This window comes from Podarcis bocagei (assembly GCF_964188305.1).
Source record: "Podarcis bocagei genome assembly, chromosome: 10".
Lineage (NCBI taxonomy): Eukaryota > Metazoa > Chordata > Lepidosauria > Squamata > Lacertidae > Podarcis > Podarcis bocagei.
Genome location: NC_138135.1, coordinates 63,908,734 through 63,929,968, shown reverse-complemented (window position 1 = coordinate 63,929,968; position 21,235 = coordinate 63,908,734). Strand labels below are relative to the sequence as shown.

At 40.1% G+C, this 21,235-nt stretch overlaps 1 protein-coding gene across 2 annotated transcripts in view; it reads left to right on the top strand.

Moving 5' to 3' along the window:
• TRABD (TraB domain containing) overlaps positions 1-17,992 on the top strand; it is a 33,005-nt gene extending 15,013 nt beyond the window's left edge. Inside the window, exons 4-10 of one of the 2 annotated variants that reach the window (XM_081211800.1) lie at positions 171-337; positions 1,616-1,756; positions 4,417-4,527; positions 6,570-6,709; positions 11,288-11,460; positions 12,930-13,041; positions 14,886-17,992. In XM_081211800.1, coding sequence (XP_081067926.1) covers positions 171-337; positions 1,616-1,756; positions 4,417-4,527; positions 6,570-6,709; positions 11,288-11,460; positions 12,930-13,041; positions 14,886-15,063 — 1,022 coding nt within the window. In that variant the 3' untranslated portion in view covers positions 15,064-17,992. Of the gene's footprint in view, positions 1-170; positions 338-1,615; positions 1,757-4,416; positions 4,528-6,569; positions 6,710-11,287; positions 11,461-12,929; positions 13,057-14,885 lie in introns of both variants that reach the window. The other variant, XM_081211801.1, reaches the window with a different exon arrangement.
• Positions 17,993-21,235: the final 3,243 nt, after the last annotated feature.

The window sequence follows — 21,235 nt, the reverse complement described above, 5'->3', positions numbered from 1 at the left end:
AGCCGCGCCTCGGTTTTCAGATGTTTTTGGAAGTCAGACAGGCTTCTGGAACGGATCTCGTTGGAGAACCCAAAGTACGACTGTGTTCGATTCATATCCTTTTCATTGCGGCAAAGTGGGAGATGAATACGCAAACTAAACATGAGTTTGTTTATTCAAATTATATGCAGCTGATGCAGATGCTATAAAAATACTTTTGGAGATGAAGATGAAGAGAAGGAAGCAAAAGCCCAGCCTCCCAAGCACCGTGACCGAACTTTCCACTGAGGAGGGCTCCAAAGTATATGTTGTTGGCACTGCTCACTTCAGTGATAGCAGCAAAAGAGATGTAGTGAAGGTAAATCTTTTTTTAAGAAAATAATTGGGGCCTTAAAAGCTTTCCCCCCACCCCTCTTGGGGCCGGAAGTTCACCTTTGAAACCTTGACTATTTTTGTTTTTTTATATATAATGATATTTATTAAAACAAATTTAAACAAATTATAAACATAAAACACATAAAACAGATAGAATTACACATATAATAAAAGGAAAATACAAAGCAAAACAAAGAAACAGTTAACAGACAAATAAAAAAGTCATACCATACACCAATGAAAACCACCCAAAGAAGAATACAAAGAAAAAGGTTATATCTCCTTATATTAAAATATACTCACTAGTTTCTTGACCTCCTCACACCTCCCTTTCTGTATTCCAGTTCAAATATTTAAATTAGCAAATCCTTACCCTCTGTCATTTACTTTTACTCAAGATCTTAAACTATAATAGAAATATAATTTCCGTCATTATCAATCCAAATTTACATATTCTTATTAATCTTATTACTAACACCACTTATTTTCTGTCCAACGTCCTTTTAACGTTCCTTAATTTTACAGTATTTCTGTAGATAGTCTTTAAATTTTTTCCAATCTTCTTCCACCGACTCTTCTCCCTGGTCTCGGATTCTGCCAGTCATTTCTGCCAATTCCATGTAGTCAATCACCTTCACCTTGACTATTTTTGTAACACGGAAAAGGATTACATTTTGGGTTGGGAATGTAGCTGCCGTCGTGGATAACTTTATATAGAACCAATTTGTGCAGAGGTTCTATCATGTATACTGTAGTCTTCTCCCATATTATTCATCCTGATTATAAACCTGTGAGGAGATAATCTTATCATCCATGTTTCAAACAAAGCTGCAGAAGCCAGGAGTTGGGTAGAATTTATGCAGAGGTGGAGAAATTATGGGGAACGAGGAGGTCAGTTTCCTGTTTTCTCTGCGGGGAGCTGATATGGGTAAATTGGCAGGAGGAGGGCTTTGAAAAATCTCTTGAGTTTGTTTGTTTTTACTGTTTGGCAATATTCTTTCTTTTTCCTGAAATATTTTAAAGTCCTTGAGCTGGTAACAGCAAAATACAAAAATGTGTAATTAATAAACAAATACGTTCTTTCCTGAGAGTTTTTCTCTTTTTAGATGCGAAACCTTATATTCTCCTCCAAAACATAAATGAAAAACAGTTTTATTTAAAAAATAGTTTGTGGATTGGGACTCTGCTACTATATGCTTGGGAGATTTTTCCCAGGAAAACATCAGTACTGCAAGCATGCAACTGAATCCGTATTTTTCAGACAATACAAGAAGTACAGCCTGATGTGGTCGTGGTTGAGCTGTGCCAATACAGAGTTTCTATGTTAAAAATGGATGAAAAGACATTGCTAAAGGAAGCCAAAGAAATCAATCTGGAGAAACTTCAGCAAGCTATAAAACAGGTAGGAGTTCTTCAGTGACAAAATCATCTGTCCGCCTGTATGCGAAATTGAAATACCGCTTTCCTAACTTTTTATAATCTGGCGCAGTCAAGGCTTGTATGAACATGCAGTTAATTGCACAGCCATCCCATTCAGGGCTTTGTTCTGTAGGGAGTGTTATAAAAGCAGGGATATGCAGGGACTAGGTTTTCAGTGGAGCAGAGCTCTACTGTACGTTTATGTAAAACCAAATAACAGGATTAAAGTCCAGTATGATACCCATGCAAAAATTCCATGCAGGTAAACAGCTAGAGGGGGAAGCTAAAGGAGGATGGTGCAACAAAATATGGTCCTTTGCAACAGCAGAAAATCTTCTCTTAATCAAAAGTCAAATAAAGAGACTCTCCCCCGTGGCAAGAAATGGCTAGACTTTTATTTGTTTTATACATTCTGAAAGCAAGACTCTAGTCCAGCACACTACACTGGTATCTGGAACTTCCTGCTGCCTCTTCAGTAAGCTTTTCAAAGATGTAAAAATACATCCCTGAACTGCCACTAATTTCCTGTAGAAGATATGCAAGTGATAATATCACAATTGCCATTCTAGTTAGTCAATTTATATATTCTGTTGTTTTATTTCAGATAATCTCTGTTTCTGTTAGAAAAAATGTTTATTTATGTCTAATTTTGCTGCAGGATAACACTTTTCTTTTTAAAATGTCATAACATTAAAAAAACACTTATTATTTATTTCATTTCTATACTGCTTTTAATTTTTAAGAAGAATCTCAAAGTGGTTTACAGCATATTAAAACATCAATAAAGCAATTCAGAATCAAGCATTTCTGAAGAAAGTCAAACATAGAGTATACAGTCAAAGCAACATAATTAACAGAAAACTAAAATGTTATCTTAAAGATTTCAAAATAAAACATTACAAAGGAGGTCAACTTAGAAATTAAAAAAAAAAATTAGGTGACTAATTTAGTAAATGCTCCAGGAGATTTAGTATGTAAAGGGTGCTGAGAGGTCTTGGGAGACACAGAGCTGCAATTCACAGAGGAACTCTGCATGCAACTGAGAAACATTTAGACGGCCAAAGCGAGGCATCACGTTCTGTTTTTAGCAAAGGGTTATGTCCTATGTACAGTAGATTTCAGAAATCAGATGGATTTGGACAGTCAGGAAAGCTGTAAAATTACAACTGATGTGTGTTGCACATCTTCAACACCATGAAGTTTCCTCAGTGCCCTTGGCAAGCAAGACTTCACCTTGCAAATGTTTCTGTCTGTCCCGGGAACATCCATTGCTTGAGAGCAGATCTGTTGGCATTTTGGAAAGCTGTCTGCCTAACAGAAAACTACTGCCTAAGTTTGAGCGAGGAGAATGGTTAGCCATTGACTTGTGACTCAGCACGAAAGCAACAGTTTCTCCTTCCTGGATCATTTTTCACAGCATTGCGACATAAACTCTGCCACACAAAAGAAAGCAGGAACACAGGAGTTTCTAGTTTTTCTCCAGGGGTGAGCTAGAATTGTTTTCCAGCATGTTTCTCAGTGTGAACCTAAAAGATATGGTACTTTGTCCAATGCTTTTATCCAATACAGTCACCTGCTTAATATTACAAAACACCCTCCACATTCCTTGTGTAAAAGTAGATAATAGATATCTGGCAAAAAGATCTTCTGTAAATATCAAACTGAAACCAAATGTACATTTTTGGCAACTAAGTAAGGAGGCTGGTACCCAGTGATTATCTGCTTGTGAGGGAGGACACAGTGGGAAGGCTGTTTAGTTGCAGGAATAGCAAGAACTAACATGACATGAGATTTTCTTGCATCTACAGTGGTACCTCGGGTTACATACGCTTCAGGTTACATACGCTTCAGGTTACAGACTCCACTAATCCAGAAATAGTGCCTCAGGTTAAGAACTTTGCTTCAGGATGAGAACAGAAATCGTGCTCCGTCGGCACGGCGGCAGCGGGAGGCCCCATTAGCTAAATTGGTGCTTCAGGTTAAGAACAGTTTCAGGTTAAGAACAGACCTCCGGAATGAATTAAGTACTTAACCCAAGGTACCACTGTATATACTTCCTCGGCTAGCTGAGTTGACAGGTTTAAAAATAATTTTTAAAACCCTCATCTCTGAAACTATTACGTACATGCTTTAAGTATTTTCTACACTTTCAGTGTAAAGCTTTGTTTGTACTGTGTGTGTGTGTGCTTCTAAATTGTTCAAATGTTGCAATCCCCCCCCTTTTTATGCAATAGGTAAATAAGTCTATGCCAGTCTGTTTTAATTGCAAACTTATGCAAGGAATTACCCTTGCTATTTGCATACTTAAATCACTTTCTTCTCTCAGGCAGAGGTGGGTGGGTAGAAATAATAAATATTACGCCGCCAGACGGGTTAATTTAGTGCTATTTTCTACTCTGTTCCTCCACAAGGAAACAAATTAGCAGATGTCTAAAAGGCTTCTTAGCAACGATCCTGTATATATACATGTTGAAATAAGGGGGTTTGTGTTCAGCAATAAATCAGCTCCCAGAGGCGGACTTGGTGTTTTACTCCTTCGCCAGCTGTGTTTCATCACAGCTATTAATGGCACCGTGCATCTTGTCTTTTCTAGTAATCTGTAAAAGGTTAACCCGTTCTTTTTAATGGTTCTTCTTATGATAGAATGGAGTCATGTCTGGGTTGATGCAAATGCTGCTACTGAAAGTCTCTGCACATATCACAGAACAGCTGGGAATGGCTCCCGGAGGAGAGTTCAGGGAGGCTTTCAAAGAGGTGAGACTTTCCTTTCTTTCTTCTTTTAAGTGTGTGATTTTGTGTGCGATTTCGCCCCTGAGCTAAAAAACGCTGAGTGAATTGTGGGAGGCTGGCAACAGCAGAAACCCGTGTGGGTTTCACTTGGGCCAAATTCTTTGTGCTGTATTCTGTCTCTTAAAAACAAATCAAAATCTGGAAAAAAATAATAAATACCGGTTCAAAGAACATCTGGTTTTTAAAATCTGGGCCTCCCATCTACCGTTTTCAGTCTGATTGTCTTAACGCTGGCAAAACATAATGAAAGCTGTAATATGAATGGTATCCTTTGTGGCTGCCGAGGGAACTTTAAACGTATCAGAAAATTGAGTGTGTGATTCATTTTGTCCCATGTCTCAGCTGCTAGGCTAATATATTTTCGGTTAGCAATTAAGCCAGATACATCTCTCTTTAAGAACAAAAACAAAAAAAAAGGTGGGAGTGGGAGAAAGTTTGTGTTTTCATAAGGGGGAAACTGGGGGAGGAATTCAACATTGCACTATTTTGATTGTTTCAATCCCCCCCTCTCCTCTTCCTATGATGCTGTTCTGAACCTCCAAATTTGGGGGGCGCCATGGGGGGTGGGAAGGGAAGGAAGCCCCCTTAAACTAACAGCTGCCCTTCCTCTGGCTTCCATCCTGGAGCCTTTAAATATTTTCAAGTTGGGTGAGCATCTGTGAACAATTCTGTTGTACGTAACAAATTTTGTCTGATTCCCCCTGTCAATAATCGCGCAAATCATCTCATAAATTTGAATTTATTTTTCTTGAGAGAGGCGTTAGAACTATTACCATAATCCTTGGCCAATATTAAAGTGTTCTTTTCTCACTGCATATTAAAACATTTTTCTCAAATCAGTTGATAATTTTGTTTGTTGGCTCATCTTTATGGATTATAATCTGTATTGTTTATTGGTACTGCTTCTGCGAGTTTGTCATGGCCTTTAGCTAGAACAATAAACTTATATTGATTGACTGATTGAGTTTGATTTTTTTTTCATGTGAATTGTCCATGTAAATTGCATTTGATTTGTGATTACAACACTTACACTTTCTTAGCCATGCTAGTCTGAGGAGTCTCTTGTATCCGATCTGCTTTGGTAACTTGTGATTATTCAATATAGCTGTAAATGCTGCCATGATAAGTTTCAACCCGTAACCACTTATTTATTATTTTTACCACACTTTTTCATGTAAAATGTGGTTAATGAGAGTTAGCAATGAAATGCATAGCAAAATGGGGACCAGTCAAAAAAGTATAAGCAGTAATTAGTGTAAATGATAAGTAACGAGCAAAGAATAATCAAATTAGAGAAGATGAAAATTAGACAACAGCTGTCGACTAGTTAGACATGTTGAGTGGCATTCAACTAAGTTTTGCCCAGGGTAGACCCATTGAAATCAATTAGTTCGTTAATTTCAGTTCATCTGCTATTGAGGAAAACTTAGTAAGATACCACTCACTACGATTAAAATGCAAAACACGACAAATCCACTCAGTAATCTGAACATCTCTTAAGAGACAACTGTTTTACCTGCCAACATCAACAAAGTTTGGGTGCAGCCACTGAGAAGGCCCTGTCTTGAATTCTTGCCCACACGCTCATCTTCCATTGGCAGGACAAGATCTCAACTGGGATTGTAGAGGAAAAGTAGTCTCCTTGAGGTAGCCTGCCCCCAAGCCTTCTAGGCTATAACCAGCACTTTGAATTGTGCCAAGAAATGGACAGTGAAAGTGTTGCATCTCAGAGAGGTCTGCAGACTTTGCTACTGCTACTCATGCCCCTTTTTTCTACTGCTTTCAACAATTTCTCTAAGAAAAACCAAATCATTTCTGAAAACCAGCTTAATAGCCTGATGTAAGCTATGAAACCCTGAAAGAACCTTTGTGCAAGAAGCCTTTGTGCAAGATAGCTAAACTGAAAATGATTTGTTTGTTTATTATTATTATTGTTGTTGTTGTTATTGTTATTGTTACACACCCTGTGTAGTGCCTAATCGCTAATGTGCATATTCATCTTGCAGGCTAGTAAAGTACCTTTCTGCAAATTTCATCTTGGGGACAGGCCAATCCCGGTGACCTTCAAGAGGGCCATTGCTGCACTTTCTTTCTGGCAAAAGGTCAAGCTTGCTTGGGGCCTCTGCTTCCTTTCTGACCCAATCAGGTAGGAATGAGTGTGGCAACTCGTGGTTGGGTGCTCAGACTTCAGGCAGCCCTGGGGTATATCTTCTGATGGCGCTGGCAAATATTTCTGGTGCCAGTAACAACAAAAGAAAGGGCAACCGTTGGAACAGGAGACTAGAGGCTCTCTGGCTATTGTTGGGATTCCAGCTCGTGTCAACACCAAACTCCCCGTCCAACCCTTTACACCCAACTGTAGGGACGCTGGTGGCGCTGTGGTCTAAACCACTGAGCCTCTTGGGCTTGCCAATCGGAAGGTTGGCAGTTTGAATCCCTGCGACAGGGTGAGCTCCCGTTGCTCGGTCCCAGCTCCTGCCAACCTAGCAGTACAAAAGCATGCCAGTGCAAGTAAATAAATATTTACTGCTGTGTCGGGAAGGTAAACGGCGTTTCCGTATGCTCTGGCACTCGTCACAGTGTTCCGTTGTGCCAGAAGCGGTTTAGTCATGCTGGCCACATGACCTGGAAAGCTATCTGTGGACAAATGCTGGCTCCCTCAGCCTGAAAGCGATAGCAATAGTCGGGGTTTTTGTCCCAGGTGAAGTTTCCAGAGGGGTGCCATTGAGGCTCCCAGCCTGTGTGTTTGTACGCATGGGGGGAGTGAATTAAAGCCTAGTTTTGCCCTTGCGTATGAGCAAGAGTATGAGCTAGCTGTACACAATGCACAGTTCTAGGAAGTGAATGCAACTGGTGCGGCTGAAAGCACAGCCCCACTCCCCAGTCATCATGCCCCACTCCCCAGTCATCATGCCATCGCCCTAGTAACTTGGACTTTGTTTACACTGTGTTGGTAGTCAGTGAATTATTTGATACATTCATGCATGGCTACAGAGCTTTTTTCTAATACAAGTGCTTCTATCGTGGCAAATTTCAGGTTATTTTTATCCATCACAGCAACAGCAGTGAGATGTTCTTTTACCATAAGCAGTTCTTTGCGTGTTTACATTTCTGTGTGATTCAGTGCCTCACAGTGCTATTTTTCTGCTGCCATGTATGAAACATTACATTATATGCAGCAGTAGGTTTCTACCATTTGCAACCGTCGTACGCCCAAGAGGATCTCGTTGTCTGCAATAGAATGAGCAATGTGTTTGGTAAGAAGGGCTGTTTGAGAAATATCAGGCACTACAGAGCTGTGAAGAAAAAAAAGACTGAGAGAGAAAAGGAGCTGTAGTCGCGTTGCATATTTAAACTATGTGTATTAACATCATTTATATGCAAGAACATTGCAAGGGTTCTGTAGCTCAGTATAAGACAACTTCATATGTCTTGCAGATACCAGAATACATCAGGTACACAAAATGGAGGAGAGAATCCTTGGATGGGTTTTCCTCCCACTAGGAAGGACTGTGCAAATTAAGTGGCTTTTACCCCAGTGCTGGGTGGGTGACCCCCCAGTTCCTTCTTGCCTAGCTTCCCCCCTGCGCAAATGGGGGCTGCCTTTGGTTTATGCTAGGAAAGCCCTTCAGTTGTTAAGTTGTGGCCTGCAGGGAGATTGATGGAGAGAATGCACTATTTCCACAATACAGTCATACCTCGGGTTGAAGTTGAGTGCTTCAGGTTGAGTGCTTTCGGGTTGTGCTCCGCAGCGACCCGGAAGTAACGGAATGTGTTACTTCCTGGTTTCGCCGCTCATGCATGCACAGACGGTCAAAATGACATCACATGCATGCGCGGAAGTGGCGAATCGCGACACGTGCAGACACGGGTTGTGTTTACTTCAGGATGCGAATGGGGCTCCGGAACGGGTCCCGTTCATATCCAGAGGTACCACTGTAGAGGCAGCGACCGTTTTAACTACGTCCAGTTGACACGCGATCGCTGGTGCATGGGTCCTTTTCCACCCAGAAGAGGGCGTAATGGGGCTGTGCATGTTTATATGCACTCTGCCAACACGGGTGGGGGGATGGCGCCCCCACAAGAAATTGCCTCCGCTTGTAATATAGTTGCACTGCTTTTCCTCCCCTACATTTGAAGGCAATAGTGTACCTGTTTCAGGCTGTGGCTGGAGCAAACAAGGTAGCTTTGTGTCCTTCAGAAGTGTTGCATTTAGGGAAAATAAACACATCCAAAAAGAGACTTCAGTCCAAAAGATATTCCATAAGGGCTTACCGGGAGCCTAATAAGAACAAAAGGAGTTTGAATACTCCCCAAGTGGGAGATACCATAGCTGTTTCTAGAACTGCATGGCAGTGAATTACTAACACAAGACGTATTGTTTTACATCTACTAGGCAAGGAAGACCAGGGTTGATCAACTTGTGACCCATTATTGTACGTTTTGACCTTTGTATACAGTTTCAAGTGGCGCTCCACTTTAAGATACTTAGTAGTAGTCAGAAATACAGGTGGAGTCTGTGTCTTAACAGTTGGTCAGTTGAGAGCAATGGGTAGTGGGTGGGAATAAGCAATACTGCAGTTCTTTTATCTCTCAGTGGAGAGTAAACCCCACTGAACTCATTGGGACTTACGTCCGAGTAGACATGCATAGGGTTGCATTGCAAAATATGTCATTTAGGTAAGCTAACCCAAAACTGCTTAGATAATAAATAATCCTGACCACCACTGGGTTCGGCTGATTCTGCTCTGAACCTCGGACCACGGAAGACTATTTAAAATAGGGGGCATGGTTGCCTTGCTATCCTCTATGTGGGTAGCCCGAGTAATAACGTTACAGCTGTGTACCTTTGGATCTTATCCAAAAACTTAAAAAATTCAAAATAGCAAGATCCTGCAGAAAATATTCCCCCTGTCTTGAACACACAAAATGCATCATGGTGTGAATTTTGCTCAAAGAAGTGCAGAACAGAAGTTCTGTCTCTGGCTGTTTTGTACACTTAGGGTCAATTCACACATTCATGTTCATCGCCTAAGGGTGCAAGTGTCTGTCTCATTTCTGGCTGCAGATTTAATTATTATTTATTGTACTGGTTACCCCACCCACCCCACCATAATTTTCCAGGATTGGGTTTCTCCTAGGAAAAGAGAATACAACAAAACAGATTAAAAGACCCACACGCCACAATACTATGCAATATGAATCAACTAAACCAGATGGGTTTTTTTTAGTGGGGGGTGACTAACAATAAAAGTTCAACTATCACAGGAGTAGAGGTGCATTTTTTAGACACGGTGCTTTAAGACTTGGCTATTGTTAAAATGTAATAAAGATCATGAGCTGCATGTTCAGAAGTAATCAAACTGGGAATATGCTTAGAAGCTGTCTCCTAGTACTAAGTTGGACTAAGCTGATGCTGGAAGAATTGTTATCAAGTGAAGACTAATTGACAAGCTAAAAGGTGCATTTTGTGCTCCTGCTGTTGTGTTTCAGCAGCATCAAGGCAGAAGCGCAACATAGCTATAACAGCAGAGCAAGGCTGAAGCTCTCTCTCTCTCTCTCTCCAAGGAATTAACATGTTATAATTAGAATGAGGTTTATATGCTTTTGCACATCCATACCTCCCACTCACTACTTGAGTGTGAAAGGGCTAACAACCGGTTTGCTTTTTCTTTCCACTGCACTTGCAGCGCAGATGCCTGCCAATTTGTTTTTGTTTGTTTTTTCAGAAATGAAAATTGATTCCTTGGGAAGAAAGAGTTTTGTGCCAAATTCTAAACTGAATTTTTATGCAGTGCTTTTTAATTGTGTGTGTGTTGCTGCTGTTGCTGTATCTCTTTGTGAGCTGTCTTTCAGCAAGGCTTTTCTGCAGAAAAAGCAATCTGTGAATTCCGTTCTTATCGCTGACCCCATTCTGAGGTTAAGTAGCACTTTCTTTCCTGCAACTTACACGTCCTGGTTCTGTTCCAAGCGTGCTTGTAGGTTCGTTGAGGGTGGGTTCAAGTAACCAACTTCGTACCCACACTCCCCAGTACCTTCAGAGTGGAATAATAATAATAATAATAATAATTTATTATTTATACCCCGCCCATCTGGCTGGGTGTCCCCAGCCACTCTGGGCGGCTTCCATAAAAACCAAAAATACAGTAAAATATCACACGTTAAAAACTTCCCTTAACAGGGCTGCCTTAAGATGTCTTCTGAATGTCAGGTAGTTGTTTATCGTTTTGACATCTGCTGGAAGGGCGTTCCACAGGGCGGGCGCCACTACCGAGAAGGCCCTCTGCCTGGTTCCCTGTAGCTTTGCTTCTCGCAATGAGGGAACCGCCAGAAGGAAGTCACTTAGGAGTTTTACATGGGAATCTAACATACCAATCAGCTCTGCAGTTATTTCACTTGCAATAAACCCGGGAAATCCAACTTGCTGAAAGGCTAGTAGCTATACCAGACTCTGTACCCTTACCTTCTACTTTAGTAGCTAGCCTGTTGAGACAGGCAGTAATAACAGGTTACACTTTCGGCTTCTTCTGTAAGAAATAGTAAGTTGAAAGAGTGGAGAAATCTCTCCTTGTGCTTGCCTTTATCCATCCAGATTTTTTAAAAAACAAACAATTTTTGGCATTATTGAGGCTCGAAGGGCATCGGTTCGGTTTATTATTCTTTCTCCTTTTGCTTTCGTTTATCACTGAGAGCATAATGTAGACGTTGAAACTGTTTGTTTCAGTAAAGATGATGTGGAGAAGTGTAAACAAAAGGATCTGCTGGAGCAAATGATGGCCGAGATGATTGGCGAGTTTCCTGATCTTCATCGGACAATCGTCTCAGAAAGAGATATTTACTTGACTTACATGCTGAAGCAAGCTGCAAAGCGAACAGAACTACCTCGTGCATCTGAAGGTAAGTTAACATTTATGACTAGGAATTGCACTCTTCCATCGGTCATACGTTTTTACATAATCTTCCTGTTAGAAGAACTGGCTAAATTAGTATTTAGCTTTTTTCAAATCCAAGACCATATTTTAGCCCAAACATGGCGTATTGGGGCACACTTCTGAATTTTGTACCATGTGTTTGTATTATGATAGGGCTACTGTGGAACCTGTCAGTCAGAGGTGGGTTCTGACTTACCAGCTGATCAATGCATTAAACCCAGGCATGGCCAAACTTGGCCCTCCAGATGTTTTGGGACTACAACTCCCATCATTTCTAGCTAACAGGACCAGTAGTCAGGGATGATGGGAATTGTAGTACCGAAACATCTGGAGGTCCAATTTTGGCCATGCCTGCATTAAACTAATAGGAAGATGGCACATGGGTGCAGATAATAAAACCAATCACTTGTTGATTAGATAGTTGTTTTTACCTTGCAAGTGAGGGAGATGAAGAAATAACCCCTAGTTATGTGAACAACAGATTTTTTTATTTTCAAATGATTCCATTGAACTCTCAGGGAACCTCGCAACTTATCCTAAAGTACTATTATAATGTGGAAGAGCAGAGTGTGTTCTATGCATACAGAACCTCTTTAGGTCTATTCTCAGCACCTCCAGTTAGGGCTGGGAATTATCCTTTTCAGGGAAGTCTCCATTGGTGTAGGCCAGGATGGGAATTCTGTGGCCTGCCAGATATTGTTGGACCACAACTCCCATTCCCTATAGCAATTGGGAGTGCCAGCTGGGACTGATAGAAGCTGGAATCCAATAACATCTGGAGGGCAATATGTTCCCCATCCCTGGTGTAGACAAAAATGCTGGATGGACCAATGGTCTGACGCTGTATAAGGCAGCTTCCTGTTTGTTTTTTTTTAAATAACTTAGGCATTCAATAAACTGGGCTTTTCTCTCTCTTAATTCCTGAAGTAACTTCTTGAATAGCAAGTCACCTGGCAGGTTTCATTTTTAACCATTCTGGAATTGTAGGAATATGTTGAGTTATTTTATTTTATTCATTGTGTAGCAATAATACATCCAAGCACTCTCTCAAGTGGCTTATCCTCTGTAAATGTTTAGGTTATGTTTTTACACAGGCTTTAACAGCCTGCTGTGGTTTGGTTTGTAGTTCACTCTATAGTCGTACCTTGGATCCCGAACGCCTTGCGAGTCAAAGGTTTTGGCTCCTGAACGCCACAAACCTAGAAGTGAGTGTTCCAGTTTGCAAACATTCTTTGGAACCCGATGCCTTGGTTTCCGAACATTTTGGAAGTCGAACAGACTTCCGGAACGGATTCCGTTTGACTTCCAAGGTACCACTGTATCCCTTTGTTTCTGTTTGAGAGCTGTGGCTGAAGAGAATCCGAAAAATAGTGGTAGTAAATATAATAAACACATTGAACATGAACTTTTTGTTTGTTTCTTCTGCTGTCTCAGCTGAACCCAGAAGATGCGTCCCGTCCATTGTAGTTGGGGTGGTTGGAATGGGTCACGTGCCTGGGATCGAAAAGAACTGGAATACAGACTTGAACATCCAGGAAATAATGAGGTAATTCTCTCTCTGGTAGGTTTGGTCATCTTCCTTATATGTTATGATTTCTGCAGTTAGCCTGGGGGCAGGAGGTAAATAAAAGGCAGTGAATAGGTATAGCGGCAGACTGCTAATGACACTAAAAGTGAAACAGGATGAACTCCCAGAGATTCGGGCAATGCTAAAATGTCCTTGTTAGGCAGCAAGTATCTTCTGAGAAATGAGTATTTGGGAGAAAGCTTGTTGTGCAGTTTTTCCCAAATGACTGAAAACAAAGATTAAGTAGCTATGCATTTTGGGTTTCTGTTTTAGCTACGCAGGACCGAGGCCTGAGATACAGATTGTTTCCTGTGATCTAAAGGTTGAGATTTGATGCTCTGTATAAATAAAATGGGGAAAGAGATCACCCAATTATTTTTTTAAGGGTCTCTGGGGTGAATATTTCAATGAAAATAATTAAAAGTGCATCATAAAAATTAATGTTCCTGTTACAAAATTATAAACCTGGAAACTACCACAAGTAGATATAATGGTGACATTCAGACATCATGCTGAGTCACTATTAAGAGTGATGGGAAGAAGCCAAACAAACTGCAAGCTGTAACCAAGATTACATCATGACTTGTCACTTGTGGTTCATTTGGGGGAGACGAACAACAAGACTCAGTTCATATGTAACCATAAGCCAAACCACGGCTTAGCCACCAGTAGCATAGCAGGAGCAAAGCAGAGAAGTTTTTACTCTATGCACCAGCCTGCTTACCCATTCATACTTAACCATCGTTTGGCTTGGAGTTACATGTGAACGAGGCCATTTTGGCATCGAATAAAGGCTTTCACTTCCGTTTTTCCTTAAACGCAGCTTGTCATATTACCGGAACCACTAAACTGTACCTTAACATTAGCCATGCTTTGTTTGAAACAAACGGACTTCAAGTCATGGATTATATTATAAGAGCATAAGATGATCAGCCAAAACACTTGCCTGGCCCAACAGCCTGTCTTCCACTGTGGCCAATCAGGTGCCTCTAGGAAGCTCACAATCTGAATGTAAGTGCAATGGCACACTCTTGCTCTTGCTCCTGTTAACAAGTTGGGAATTAAGAGTTTGAATGGAAAGTTAAACTGTAGTTAGTAGAAAGCAGAACTGAAAGCTTTCGAACCCCACACCTGCGTCAGCTGCCACACCTAAGAATGATGGAGGGAATGTAGAGCCTGAAGTTAACTGCAGATCATTCTCATCATGCTAAATACAGTTTTGACATGGCATGTGAATGTAGCCAATAAATGCCCATTTAGATGAAGGTAGCTGTGCAAGAAAAATCCATCTGTGATTTCCTCTCCAAGATGCATGAATCAATTAATTTTACGGAATCGTTTTTATATATTGCAAGACTCATTGTAAAATGAAAAGAATTTCAAAAATCAAATCCATAATAGTATAAATAATTCGTAAGATGTATGTAACAAATACTGCTGATGTGGAGTGTTAGCTCATGGCCTGATCCATGGAATATTATTTTCATTTAAAGCAATTGATAATTTTTGAACTGTATCGTGTATGCTGTTACCCAAAAGATAAGTGGTCAGAATAGGGCAAAATGGCCCTGTTCTGGTGGTGGTGGTGGTTTTGTGTGTGTGTGTGTGTGTGTGTGTGTGTGTGTGTGTGTAAGCTCATTAGCTATTACATTGGCACAAGTAAACAATACACACATATTGCTGCATGATGCATACTGGATTCCCACCCAAGTAATAAAGGTAACGGCAGACATTTTAGTGTTATAGGCAAGTAGTGTTAAGTATTAAGTATTTGAACATAGGTGGATGGTAAGTCTCTCCTCCCCCCCTTCTCCTTTTTCCAGTGTGCCGCCTCCATCAACCTCAAGTAAAATCCTCAAGTTTGCTCTAAAGGCCACAGTATTTGGACTAGTGGGCTACGGCTGCTATAGGATGGGGAAAAGGACAGTTCGGTTTATTCTCTCCATGCCCGTTGCACAGAACTATCTTCAGAAACTGGCAGATGTCAAGCCTCAGCACTGAATTGGAAGAAGATTCTGCAAGTAGCTGGGGCAAGATCTAACATACGTAAAACTAGGTTGGAAAGGAGTGACTTGTCAAATTTAACCAAATTCTGTCCAGAGGTCTCATTTGACGCTGAGCCTGAAGCATAACCAGTGGATCAGTACTAAACGCCACACCAGCTGCAACTTAAGCATTTGCCCACAAACCTGGTGAAATGGGCAGCATAAAATGACATGCCATTATAGGGTACCTAAAGTATGTACACATATATATCATACTATTTATGTGTATATAGTGCATTTATAAAGATGGTGATATAATGGATCAACAACATAGAATCTAGTATCCTTGGACACAATTCACTGGAAACTTCTGTTATGCAAGCACCTTTGAAACGAATGAGACTGTAGAAAGATGCAGCTGTTTATTTAACTGAAGCTGGCACAGGAGAACTTGCTGGTGCATTGTGTCCCATGATCTGTTTTCTCCCCCAGAGGAACAGAACAAACCATAGGCTACTTGTGTTCCTATTAGAAAGCACAGTGGCCCATTAAGTATGTGTGCGTTCGGTACAGGTAAATAAATACCAGGCTATCCTTCCTGGTGCCAAGCACCTATAAGATGACTTAGAAGGACCTCTTCTTACTGGAAAACTTTTATACTTAGTGGCTTTTTTTAAAAGAAGACAAACTGCTAAAAGCTTTTGAAATATCAGAAACGTGCTGGCTGCTATCGTTGAAACCTCTACATATCTTTTACGAGCCTTACTTTTTTTAGAAGAAAAAGTTGCCTTCAGCATTGTATCCCGCCAAAATGGATCACTTTAAAACCCCAACCCTTTTAATGGAAAGCTCACAAGTTCCATTCAAGAGTCCTTATGTTTGGTTAGCCCAACCTAACGCCCTCCAGATGTCTTTAAATTCAGAATCATCTGGGGAAAGTCGGGGAAGGACAAGCAAGATCGTGCTTTGTCGTTTGGAGGCTTTCCCAAGGTTTTCTCTGTCTCAAATGAAACATTGCAATATGTCTTCTTTTTTCTCTCTCCTTAAGTTGTTGTTGGGTAACTTCCTATGTTTACAAGACACACAGTTCCTCCTAGGTTAGATTAATGTCACTGATAATTAGTAAACCAAACCCTTGTCAGGATAAATTTCAGTACTGCAAAATTATTGAGACTCTTATCTCTCCTACTAATGACTTTTCACTTCTCCTTTTGGGGGCAAACAAATCTGGAACTGTTGTGTATGTCGTATTTACCCATTTACCCTCCCTCGGATGCCGTGTAAGCTATTTATCACAATTCCAGTGGAATGTAATAAAATGCTGATTTAAAAGAAAAAAATCAGTGGAATGTTGTTTTAACAGATTTCAATCAGTATTTTTTGAAACTACCTAGGTTTTGTTTGTGTAGCTTTTATGCGTCCTTTTCAACAATTCTACTTTTTTAACATACACATTTTTTTAAAGAAACATTTTGTCATGTACGTTTTGTAGACATTTATATGCCCTTAAGATTGCCTTGGAGTGCATATTGCTTGTTGCCATCTCAACAGAATATTAATCGTATAAATGCAGTTGTTAATCTATCCCGTGGAAAGCCTTTTGCCTTTTATGCAATTGTCCATTGGCTGGAGTAAAGACAATTTCTGACTTTAGTCTTCCCTGCTCCCTCTTCTTTAGAGAAGGTGGCATTTGAGGAGCAGAAACTAAACGCTGACATAGTCCACAACCTGACTGCATATTTAGCAAAGCAAACGTTTCCAGATTAATACTGTTACAGCCTGTCTTTCAAAATGCTCTTTTGCAAGTTTCCATTCACTGGACATAATGCAGCACAGATAAGTGCACTTAGGTCCAGTTGCGGGGAAGGGGAGATAAACAGGAAATATGCACAATTAGCTGGGTAATGATTGTGCCTGGGTTTAGTTCTTGCTTCTTACCAAAAGGAGGCTATAGTCTTCTTCTTCTTTGGTATTTTTGCTGATGATATGATGCTGGTGGGGAATTCTACATCTTTTGATGGGACTTATGATGGACTCTAAAGTTTTATTTAACTAAATTCAAGTGATAGATTTACAGGGCCTAACAGATTGTATTCCCCAACATCAATGAAAACAAATATCCCTAAATGAAATTTGATGCTGCTTTTTTTTGTTTTTGCTTCATGTATTGCAATTAAATCTTGCAAAAAATATATAAATGGTGGTGCTTGCCTGTTAATAGCACTTGAGACGATTTGCTCTGGAACCGCAACAGTTAAGTATATTGATACAATTAATTGGTTTGAGTTGGGATACTCTTCCACACACCCTCCGTAGGCAAACCTCTTGAATACCTTATCCGCAAGAAAGTGGAAATTTGTTAAATGATGGGAGGAAGGTCCACAGATTGATTTTTACAGGTACAGCTCAACACAAGATGCAAGAGAGAAAGGTTTGTGTCATTGGTCTTTGCCACTTATACTGCTTTCCTGATAACTGTTTGGAAGAAAAAGGAGTGAGCTGGAAAGTACCATGTTATAAGCAACTTTTCAACAATTGAAATGATTATTTTTATTTTGATGGTTTCTCCTTTACCTTTTAAAAGGTTTCCAATGATTTATTTTGTTAGTTATCATACCTCTTGGGAATATGTTAGATAATCAGCTGAATGAGCTATTAAATTACCTTTTACATCTTACCAAATATGTTGGCTCTCTTTATTGTGTTCCTCCAGTCCCATTTTGTAGGTTAACTGTATTATGTTTACTTTAAAGTATTCATACTCAGGTAAATTTCACAAGAGTTACAAAAAACAAGATGAATGGCAAGAGTCAGCCTTAAGCTTGAATGGACTAATGTTAAACAATGGACTTGAGGCATACTGTATTCTATGTATTTCCATATGCCAAAAAAAAAAGAGAGAAATAGAATAAAAGGTCTACCCATCAGCTAGCATTTCATATTTACCAATTCAGTGTGTGTGTGTGTTCTTTCAAGAGTGTATGAAATGAGAATATGCTATTCCATGTCCCAAAGACTTCTGCACAATGCAATTGAATGGGGCTACCAGTATTTGATATATATTGAATGCCTCTTAGTGCTTGACCTAACTGAAAATGCCTGATTTAAATATGCCCCATGGATGCTGAATAAAGATGATTCATAGAATTTTTTTTTTTACTTCCTGAAAAATGCAAAACCAACTTGTAATAAAAAGTGAATTATCAAGTCCCTTGTTTTTTACTGTGGTGATACAGCATATTCTTTAAGCCTATTTCAAACATAGCTCTAGTGTAATGCAGGGGTTGCCAACTTTTTTGGGCTAGTGGGCACATTATGAATTTTGAGAGTGCTGAGCGTGCCCATCACAAAATAGCTGCGCTGTGGGATGTGGTATAACAAAAGTTAGAGAGGCACCTGCCTGCAGCAACCTTACACTGAACCATGAGAAGTCAGTGGTGTGCTGCTGCTGAAGATCACAATATTGATTTTACAGACACCGAGATGCTGTTGCCGTCCAATAGCAAAAGGAGGCATTCATCATGTACGAAGTGGCCACATCATACTCATTTCACAGAAATTGCACAGAAGGATCTTGCACTTTGCACCATAATTCTCTTTCTAGGAAGGCTAGGAAGATGATTTTAAAAAATGAAAATTTGGAGTCTGGGACACCTGCCCAGAGACACCAGTGAGAGCCTTTGTAGATAACGGGTAACCAACTCCTAGGTTAATGCTATCAGACTAGAGGAAAACAAACCCTTCACTTTCTTAGGATTAGCCTTACTCAGTATGGCATCCCAGGCAAAAAATTGAAAATGTTCTTCTGCATTGCACCTGACGTTTTACAGGCTTGTCAACGTTGTTCCCAAGTAAATGTGGAAACTGATTTTGTTTAGATGCATCCATTATTGACACAACTGCCCATCTTCCTTTATACAAGTTGAATTAGGCCAGGTATAGGCAAACTCAGCCCTCCAGATGTTTTGGGACTACAACTCCCATCATTCCTAGCTAACAGGACCAGTAGTTAGGGATTATGGGAGTTGTAGTCCCAAAACATCTGGAGGGCCAAGTTTGCCTATGCCTGGTTTAGGTTCATAACTTTTTCCCCCCCAAAAATTTATTGGTTTTTACAATATTATAGACAAACAAACACACAAAACAAACAAACATACCAAACATAAATCATAACCTTATTAAAAATAACAGGTATTAACTTTGTAGAGCAACTTCCTCGTTTCCCCTTGGTTGAATTTCATTGCATGTCCTTATAATGGTTTTCCAAATCCCAATTTTTATAAAATTTAACTTAAACATTTACATCTTTAAATCTTCTCCTTATAGTATTAAACATATTATTTTATCACTTAACATAAATACAATCCTAAGCCCATTAAATATCTGGAAACTATTTCCGGCTAGTTTAACTTAACAAATTTAACTAAATAATCATTAAATTTATTCCATTCTTCCTGATATTCCTCCTCCTCCTGGTCGCGGACTCTTCCAGTTAGGTCGGCTAGCTCCGAAAAATCCATCATCTTCATCTGCCATTCTTCTACTGTTGGTAGTTCTTGAGTTTTCCACTTTTTAGCTAACAAAATACGAGCCGCAGTTGTGGCATACAAAAATAATTTAACATCTTTCTTGGGCAGGTTTAGGTTCATAACTTTTGGGAGGCAAGACTTACACTGATTTCAGGTAACTACAGCACTGTAAACAAATATATATTTGCATATTTGAAGTCTGTCCTTGTGTTGAAATTGGTGTGAGATTCACTTGAGTAAACATGGGCTTCTGTGGACATTCTCTCCATCATTCATGACATGACAGCTGCCCAACCCAAATTCTGGTTTTATAAAAATGGAGGGTCTTACTGTAGCTGTGACCAGGCTGGTGTACTCTTAATCTACCAAAGTATCACCAAATCTAGTTAAGATTTCCTATTTTTATTCGGTTCCTGCCTCATGTGAAAAAGAAGTAAATCCCTTTCAGCTCCAAAGGGTTTACTACCAAGTAAGTGGGAACCCAACTGCAGCATTAGCTGTGTTGGTGGTTTTTAAGCATTAAAACAAAAGGTATGAAAAGGCAATGCTACTGAAAGGTGTATTCTGTGCCATGTTTTTTACTGGGGGGGTTTCCAAATCATAAACTGCACTCTCCCACATTTAAGCTGCTGGAACGTGTGCAGAGGAGGGCAACAAAGGTGATCAAGGGTCTGGAAACCAAGCCTTATGAAGAACAGTTGAAGGAGCTGGGTATGTTTAGCCTGGAAAAGAGGAGATATGATAGCCATTGTCAAGTATCTCTAGGGCTGTCCCATGGAAGAGGGGAACAAGCTTGTTTTCTCCAGCCAATGGCCTCAAGAAAGGAGATTCAGACTAAACATCAGGAAGAACTTTCTGACGATAAGAAATCTTCGACAGGGGAATGGGAGGTTGTGGACTCTCCTTCCTCGTAGGTTTTTAAGCAGAAGTTGGATGGCCATATGTCATGGATGTCTGTAGCTGACCTCCTTTGTAATGTTTTATTTTGAAATCTTTTAAGATAATATTTTAGTTTTCTGTTATGTTGCTTTGATTGTATACTCTATATTTGACTTTCTTCAGATTGTTTTATTTTGGTTTTATTGATTTAATATGCTGTAAACTGCTTTGAGATTTTTCTTAAAAATATAAAGTGGTATTTTGTTGTTTTGTCGTGTCCGACTCTTCATGACCCCATGGACCAGAGCACACCAGGCACTCCTGTCTTCCACTGCCTCCCGCAGTTTGGTCAAACTCATGCTGGTAGCTTTGAGAACACTGTCCAACCATCTCATCCTCTGTTGTCCCCTTCTCCTTGTGCCCTCCATCTTTCCCAACATCAGGGTCTTTTCCAGGGAGTCTTCTCTTCTCATGAGGTGGCCAAAGTATTGGAGCCTCGGCTTCAGAATCTGTCCTTCCAGTGAGCACTCAGGGCTGATTTCCTTCAGAATGGATAGATTTGATCTTCTTGCAGTCCATGGGACTCTCAAGAGTCTCCTCCAGCACCATAATTCAAAAGCATCAATTCTTCGGTGACCAGCCTTCTTTATGGTCCAGCTTTCACTTCCATACATCACTACTGGGAAAACCATAGCTTTAACTATATGGACCTTTGTTGGTCCAAACCCACTGCAATGCAGAAATCTCAACTGATGCATGCATGCATTTATTATTTATTTA